General features: G+C 53.3%; 1 protein-coding gene across 1 annotated transcript; it reads left to right on the forward strand.

Annotated features, from left to right (window-relative positions):
• The first annotated feature begins 5,326 nt into the window (after positions 1-5,326).
• Gsx1 (GS homeobox 1) lies at positions 5,327-6,892 on the forward strand. Its single transcript, XM_046454052.2, has 2 exons — positions 5,327-5,738; positions 6,180-6,892. The coding sequence occupies exons 1-2, from the start codon at positions 5,327-5,329 to the stop codon at positions 6,563-6,565; spliced, it is 798 nt and encodes a 265-aa protein (XP_046310008.1). The 3' UTR covers positions 6,566-6,892.
• Positions 6,893-8,465: the final 1,573 nt, after the last annotated feature.

Here is an 8,465-nt window from a genome sequence, read left to right on the forward strand (position 1 = left end):
TTTGTCATTTATCTAAAATTAAATTTAACTAGGTATCCTATATTTTTGTTGTTATTTTTGTATACATGTGGTGTGTGTGTGTGTGTGTGCGCGCGCACCCTGGGGATTAAACCCAGGGCCTTGTTCATGCAATGGTGTTGTTTTGTTTTTTGTGGTGCTGGGGATTGAACCCAGGACCTCACACACTAGACAAGCATGACACCACTAAGCTACACTCATCCCCCAGGTATATTTTATTTTATTTGCTAAACCTGGCAGCCCTGCCTGAGTGAACTGCCCCTGTAGAACTCTTCCTTTTTCCATTTTCTCCTGTCATTCACTTCTCCTTTTACCTATGGTTGTCTTATTTATCTATTTTGCAGGGAATCCTCCCTCCACTTGCTTCCTTAAATGTAGGTGTTACCCAGGGTTGCATCTACAATCCTGTGTTTTCTCTATAGTCCCTTCCTACCCTATCCATCCTAAGACTAAAGCTATCATTTTTGCATACATAAGTTCTAAATCTCTATCTCTAATCTCTCTATTCAACTCTAGACACATTTTTCCTGAGGTTAAAGATTAAAATGCAACACATTTGAATCAGACAATGTTGCACATCCCCCAAAACAAAAGTAGGTCCTACCCTTAAGTTCCCTGTCTTTGCCTTTAATGTCACCACTTACCTATATTAAGTTTATATTAAGTATTAAGTTTCTCTCTCTTTCATGCCTTTGCCCTCTAAGGCATGCACACCTGAATACATGCATGTGCATGTGCACACATGGCATACACATCCCAGTTGGCCCCTTTGAACTCTCTCAATATTTAGTTTTTTTGGTCCTGCTGTCCCCATTCCAGTTCAGGTGGCCATCATCCATTCACTTGAACTTATATAATCTTCTCCTTGCTTCTTCCCCTATCTTTGTTCATTTAATAATTTAATAAATATTACTCCCCAGGCCAACTCTGTGGACTGTGCTCTGGCCTCTCACTCCAATAGAACCTCCAGTGATACTTCTCAAAATCAGATATGACTCCATAATCCCTCTTGCTTACAAATGTTGGCTCTAACCCAAACCTGTTTGCATGGTCCTTCATGACTTCGCTGCCACCTCCTGTGCACACTTGTGTAGCCACTACTCCTCTGCCCCTTCCTTGGACACCTTCCACTTTTGGCTCCCAGATCCATTCAGCATTCCCTGGCACACCAGACTTTCTGCTCCTGTGCTTATTTAAACAGCTTGCTTTCTCTCTCCTGGGAAAGTTATCTGAATCCCTGGCGGTCGGGGGAGCAGTTACTTTCTTGACAACAAGAATTCCTACTCCATTGCCTTCAGCCAGAACAAGTAGAAATGGTTACTGATAATTTCAGGGCATATAGCCAATTTCTTCTTTTTTTTTCCAATCAATCCCTTATATACCACAAAAGACCTTAATGACAACCCCTAACCTTGAGCTACCAGTGGGTTCATCCAACTTCTTCAGAGCGGGATACTGAAACTGCCTTCAGTAGGACTATCCTGACTCTATGAGAACCCACCTTTGGGGGGCTGGGGACCCACAGACTGGCTTACTGCCTGCCATCACATTGAACTCCTGTGACGTTCCAGCCCCTGGGGGTGTAGAGGAACTGGGAGAGATTAAGACTGCTCTTGACCTCCAGAGTCTCACCCCATCAGTTACGCCATGTCAGCTCCTAAGTGCCTGGGTTCATTAAGCAGGCACACCATGAAGTCCTCCTGGCTATTCCACCTCCTGAGTTAGGTCTCTCTCATTTACTTATTCATTCAGTCAACATATACTGAGCACCTACTATGTGCCAGGAACTTTTCTGAGATATAGCAACGAACAACAGACACACACACACACACACACGCACACACACACACACACCTGGCTCTCACAGAGTATGTATTTCACGGGTGGGGAAAAAACAAATAAACCAAAGACATAGACATTGAAGGTGCTTACAAAGCAAGGAACCAGGCAGAATATGGAGGAAGAAGAATGATATTTTAAATAAGGTCGTTGGCCTCCCTGAGGAGGAAAATGGCATTTGAAGAAAGATGTAAAGGAAACAGACAGCATCATCACTGTGCCATTTGTACAGTGTTTCAAATCTCTTAGATCCACAATGGCAGTAGGAAAGTGGTGTATTCGCTCTACCAGCAGGAAAAGGAAGGACACAGTGTAGCAGAAGAAAAGCCCGGGACAACAGAAATTATTCCATGTTGAACTGTCCCTGATGGACACTTGAAAACCAGCTTTGGCGGCCGAGCCCTAAGGCTCCCCGGGGCCCCTCTCTGGGGCTGTCAGGCTAATCCCGCCGCCTCCTCCTCCCACCCCGCCCCGCCCTAGGGGGCGTTTGCTCGGGTGAGTAAAGTTCAAACCCGGCTAAAGCGAGCCCTGGGAGGCGCTTTCAACAGAAAAGCTGCGCGTCTGCGGGAGAGAACGCAGGCGGTGACCCCCGGAAACCAGGCGGCGGGCAGAGGCCATAGGGTTGGGGCGCAGGGCGGCTCCCAGCTCCCTGCCGCCGGTGCATCTCAGCACCTGCCCGGGCTCTGGGCCTGCAGCCAGAGATGGACTTCAGTCCTGGACGAATGCAGAACTTCCCTGAAACAGGCACATTCCTGGGCGCGGTCGGCTGTCCCGGGCGGTGAACAAGGAGCCCCCTTTCCGGCTGTAGCCCACCGGGTTTAGAGGTGGCGGATTAAGTGCGCCTTGGTTCCAAGGCGCCGAAAACACTCTCAAGGATGCTATTTTGCTTGGGCCCGGTTCTCTCCAGCGCCGAGTTGCACAACAAACCATTTAAACATTTCAGCACAAAACCCGATCTATTGTGGGGCAGCACATTAAAAAGTGTTATTCGCTTTGAAGTTTTTGTCTAATGGCTCTAAACTGAAAGAAAATGTTTTCCTATTACTTAATTCAATCATAGCGAAGAGACTTGGTAAAAAGCCCACGGATTTTGCCCCAAAGTGTGACAGAGTTCTCTTTGTGTTTGCTTATCCTCCGCTGTCACACACTTTAATTCGCCTCTCTTTATCTGGCATTCAAAACTTTCTTCAATGACATTCAATAAGGTCCAGAGGCTGGAGGGAGAGGGGGGAAAACTGGTTATTCCCCCCCCCCATATTTTTTCCCAGTAGCTTTGGCCTTGCTCGCATTCAGGGGCTCTTAACCCCTTCATCCCCGGGAGCACGGGGTGACTCCCAGGAGAGCTCCGCACTGTCCCCTCGCGGGCTCCCAGCTCTGGAGCTCAGCGACTGCCCCATTTACTCCCAGGCCGGGTCTGCCACCCGCTCCTCTCAAAGCCGCCTCAACCCAGCGGGGAGCCCGGCTCGGAGCCTGGTCCCCGCTCTTGCCTTGCTCTCAGCGGCGCAGCTCGGCCCAAATTTCCCAGAGAGCAATTAGAACGGGAATTTGTCTGCATTGATGCGTTCCGGCTGGTTTGTAGGAACCTTGGGACCGAGACCATGGCATGGGGAGGGGGGGCACCCATGCCAAGCAAGCAAGGAAACATTGAACCCCTCCCTACTCCCGCTAGATGACACGCCCTTCATGCAGGTTATTTTTACCATTGCCCCTCTCCCTTTATTGAAGCAGGTGGGGTTTTTCCCGCCCCTTCCATAACAAATTCAGTTTGCTTTTTTAATCAGTTATAATTTGTTGCTGTTGTAATAGTAAAGATGGCATCAACGATTTAAAAAACCTACGCAGGCACTTTGGGTCTGGGCAGTCTTAGTCCTGTGCACTGATCTTACCCCCTCCAGAAAGCTTCTCACAATGCCATTCAAGGTTCAGAGCAGGTGACTGCAGCGATTTGGTTCTAATAAAATCGAAAGTAAACGTTTCTGGTGAAAAGGCCCAAAGGAAGTAAATTCGAAATATGTCTGCTAATTTCCCATTGTATGATAAAAGCTCCTGAAAGAAACAGCTTTGAGCCCGAGGATGATTTTAAAAGCTGAAGCTGTGTACACACCGCCAGGCTTTCAAGTTGTTTAACCATTGTGCGACCAGAAAGAAGAGAGCGACGGCAGGAGGAAGGAGCTGGGACTCGGGAGAGGGGAGCTCAGTCAGAGTGGGCGAAGGCAGTCCAAGCTGGAAGAACAACTGCCTTTTGCTCCGCTCCGAATTGTGGGAAGGCAATGGTTTTGAGGGCACAAGGGGGTCTACTGAAGTGTGAGCGAATGGAGAGGGCGTCCACAAGATCCGCTCAGGCAGAGACTGCCCATACTTGTCACATTTGATGGGGGTGTGGGATCGCGATGTGCGCGATCTAGGCTTCCACTCCCCATCTCAGTCCGTGGCTCTCAGCGAGTGCCCCCCCTTTCTTTCTCCTATTTTATTTTAGTTTACTTCCATAGCCCTGTTGTTTGACAGAAAGGGCTGGTTGGCCAGGATCCTCGGAACAAAGACTGGGCGTTGTAGGCAGCACCAAAGTTAGGACCATTTGACAAACTCGGAGGAAACAGAGGGACAGTGATGGAGCTAGCAATGGATGAGGAATTGCGAGCCGTTCCTCTCCCTCCCTAGAAGTGCCTCCCCCACGCAGGAACCCTGTCCTCCTGCTTCCGACACAGGGAGAAAAGAAGGGATTCCACAGGTGGAAATCGGAAGGCAGCTGCAAGGACGCTCGCAGGATGCATAGAGTTGAGCTAGGAGAACTGAGTGGAAGCATCACGCTGGCGGGAGGGGGGCAGGAAGAGATAACAGAAAGAAGGGGACTAGGATCGAGGGGGCCGAGGACCTGCGAGTGTGCACCCATGGGGATCTGGGGAAGCGAGGCAGCGGGGGTGCAAAATCAATAAGACAAATGGACCAATAGCCATTGCAGAGCCAAAGGGGAGTAAGGAATAAAGAGAAAGAAAAGAATATTAAATCGCGGGAGAATGAGAAAATAAACCCGCAAAAGGAAGAGGAGGGGGCGAGGGCGCCTGTTACGGCGTGGGTGGGGTTGACAAGAATAGAGTACATTATGCAGTTCATTTAGTTAACAAGTGAAATAATGAGGAAGCGTGCAGAGTGAATGCCAAGAGAAAAGGCACAAAAACCCTATTGAGAGGCCCCGGCCGCTCCTGGCGTAGCCCATCACATGGCAATAGTCCTATTTAAGCGGCGCCGCCGGCGCCTTTCAGCACCACTAGCGCTGGCCAGCACCCCGCGCTCTTTGGGCGGCGCCCGCGGCAGCAGAGGCGGCCGTTTCAGCCTGGGCCTGGGCTGCGCCTTCAGCCTCCCCAGAGGAGGCAGCTGCAAGCGGCCGCGGCCGGAGGAAGCTCGTGGAGAGCCCGGAGGTCCGGCGAGCGCAAGGGGAGGGCTGGTGGCGGGGCGGCGGCGCGCCGAGGCCATGCCGCGCTCTTTCCTTGTGGACTCTCTGGTGCTGCGCGAAGCAGGCGAGAAGAAGGCGCCCGAGGGCAGTCCGCCGCCGCTCTTTCCCTACGCGGTTCCCCCGCCGCACGCGCTGCACGGTCTCTCTCCCGGCGCTTGCCACGCGCGCAAGGCCGGGCTGCTGTGCGTATGCCCTCTCTGCGTCACGGCCTCACAGCTGCACGGGCCCCCCGGGCCGCCCGCGCTGCCGCTGCTCAAAGCATCCTTCCCGCCCTTCGGCTCTCAGTACTGCCATGCGCCCCTTGGCCGCCAGCACTCGGCCGTGTCGCCCGGGGTCGCTCACAGTCCGGCCGCCGCTGCAGCAGCAGCCGCGCTCTACCAGACTTCCTACCCGCTGCCGGATCCCCGGCAGTTCCACTGCATCTCCGTGGGTAAGAGGGGCCGCTGGTCAGAGGGACAGGGCAGGAGTTATCCAAGGCAGGCTGGAGAGCGAGGGATGGGAAAGAGGGACCCTGGGCATCCTGGGGTGGTGAGTGTCCTGTCAGGGACCTGAGGGGGGCGCTCAGTGTGGTGGGCTGATGGGAAGACCGGGGCAGGAGGTGAAAGATCCTGGTCCTGGAGGGGACGTCAAAGGGGTATGTGAGGGCTGAGGTCCAGGGCGCTCCATAAAGGGCTACCAGGGCCAAGTGACTCCTGGAGAATCAGGATCCTGCAGGTTGGCAAGGAGGCGCGGTCACACTGCTGCGGATACAGTTGGGGAGAAGGGGTGTGTGAAAGTCCAAGGTCGGGAATCTAGCCATCACCCAGCATGGAGTTGGGCACACAACGCGGGGGTCTGACCACTTCCCTCTCTGCATCGCCACCCCTTCTAGACAGCAGCTCGAACCAGCTGCCCAGCAGCAAGAGGATGCGGACCGCGTTCACCAGTACGCAGCTGCTGGAGCTGGAGCGCGAATTCGCCTCCAATATGTACCTGTCCCGCCTTCGCCGCATCGAGATCGCAACCTACCTGAATCTGTCCGAGAAGCAGGTGAAGATCTGGTTTCAGAACCGCCGGGTGAAGCACAAGAAGGAGGGCAAGGGCAGCAACCACCGCGGCAGCGCCGGCGGTGCGGCTGCGGGTGCCGGCGGGGGCGCACCGCAAGGCTGCAAGTGCGCGTCGCTCTCCTCAGCCAAGTGCTCAGAGGATGACGACGAATTGCCCATGTCTCCGTCCTCCTCTGGGAAGGACGACCGGGATCTTACGGTCACTCCTTAGGCATTCGTCCCTCTAGGCCGCCCACCCCAAGACCTCCCGGCGCCTGAAAGACTAGTCTTGGGACGCAACGCTGGTTCCCAGGAACCCGCTGCCAATCGACTGTCTCTCACGGATTTGGCATGGCTTTGCCAAGACCCCCAGCTCTGGGCAGAGCTGAGAACTTAGCAGAGACTCGAGGATGGTATCCCGGTCCCCAAGGGCGTCCAAAGCGAACTCCAGACTCATCCTACAGCGTCAGCCCCGGCGCCATACCGCCCTGTCCAGCGCCTTGCTGGTGGTAGGCGCCTCCTCGCCTGCCCTATGGGCTGGCTCAGGCTTCCTCGCTTCCTCCACTCTTCACCCTGTCAAGTTCAGCCTTTCATTCCTCGGATGCCCTTTTGCTTCCCGTTTTAAAAAATCTCTCTCTCCCAATTCTTTCCTGCAGTTGTTTATCCATGCCCCTCCACAACACACACACACACACACACACACACACACACAATTTATGAACTTTTGTTTTCTTTGCCCTTTCTCCTTCCCCTCCTCAGGGAGCCTTCTCCAACAGTGAGTTCATTTGTCCCTTGATTAGGCCTTGAGGTCCGGAGTCCCCGAAACTCCTCTCCACGGAGAGTTATCTCCTGTGGTACCCTAGTGAGGAAAAGGATTCATTTTGTTTCCGACATGCACTGCATTTCCCCCAAACCCTAGACCCCGGCTCTCCGCCTCGGGTGACCCCTCCCTTCCCCTCCACCCAGGTCTCGGCCCCGCCCTGGCCTAGCTGTGTAATTGTACGGTTTCTGTAATACCAGAAGATATTTATTTATTTATTTATGTACAAAATTTTAAATAAACTTTTTTTTTCTTAGAAATGCCGGCGCCTGTGAGCCTCAAGACCTCTGCTCTGGACTAGACAGACGCTGAAGTGGTCTGGGCCTCCCTGCTGGGGTTGCGGTTGTGTGTGTGGGAGGGTGTTCTGAGCCCGGCTTCTTACTTTACAACTCAGCCAGCACCCACAGCCCCTCAGAGATCCTGCCTTTCGTTCCAGCCGGTGAGCTTTCCAGTGTCCCCTTATGGCCTGCCCGCACGCGCCCAGGCGCACAGAACAGAGCTGGAAACAGAGGAGGGAACTCTCCTTAGGCTGCACCTTGAGATCCCGACCCCTGCAGTGCCTCTAGTCCGGGATCCAGCCACATCTCCAGCCCTATCCTTTCCCCCGCGAGCGCAAGAAATTTGTTCTTTGCTGCTCTCGCGGATTGATAAGTATAAAAGACAAATTCCTAGTCTTCTGTATGGTGCCGCTCCCTCTCAGAAAGGCCCCCTTGCTTTGTTTTGAAGCAAATTCTGTTAGCTGGGTCCCTGTTCCCGACCATTGCAGGCGAGAATTCCGAGAACTCTGACCCTGGGGAGTCCCCTCGAAGGACTACGCAGAAACTGAGCCTTGTGTCTCTGGGACCTCTTGTTCTCACCCCATCTCCCACAGCCCCCTACGACTGGGAATCCACTCCCCATCCTCCTTTGAGACATATGCGGGGCTTTTTGCGCGCTAGAATGGACGTGGAGAAGGAGGTACAGGGATTAAGCCCCAGAGCGCATAACCACGGAAGGGCAGGTATTTCTGCAGCTTAGAGAATCAAACAGCGGATCCAGGTTCTCACTTTCTGAAGACTGTTCTGCGACCTGGGTCTTTTCCCCACACCCCACCCCCGGCAGAAATCCTCCGCTTTCTTACCATACCCTGAAGAGCTCCGGACTCCTTATATCTAGACAAAGCAAACAAACGCGTCTCTTTCTGCTGGGAAGACGCCCCAGTTGAGATGGCTCAACATTTGTGGGACTCATTTCTAAAACCTTTTGCTTTTCCCTTCAAATCAAGCTGACTGCAAAGGTCTCTCTAGTTCCCATAGAAAGTGGGTGGGTTTGT

Source organism: Marmota monax, unplaced genomic scaffold, assembly GCF_021218885.2.
Source record: "Marmota monax isolate L192 unplaced genomic scaffold, Marmota_monax_Labrador192_F-V1.1 WCK01_AAM20220418_F8-fsc00011, whole genome shotgun sequence".
Classification (NCBI taxonomy): domain Eukaryota; kingdom Metazoa; phylum Chordata; class Mammalia; order Rodentia; family Sciuridae; genus Marmota; species Marmota monax.

Coding starts and splice junctions, on each gene's coding strand:
- Gsx1 (XM_046454052.2), top strand. CDS start 5,327: ATGCCGCGCTCTTTCCTTGTGGACTCTCTGGTGCTGCGCGAAGCAGGC. Junction 5,739..6,179: donor GTTCCACTGCATCTCCGTGG/GTAAGAGGGGCC, acceptor CACCCCTTCTAG/ACAGCAGCTCGAACCAGCTG.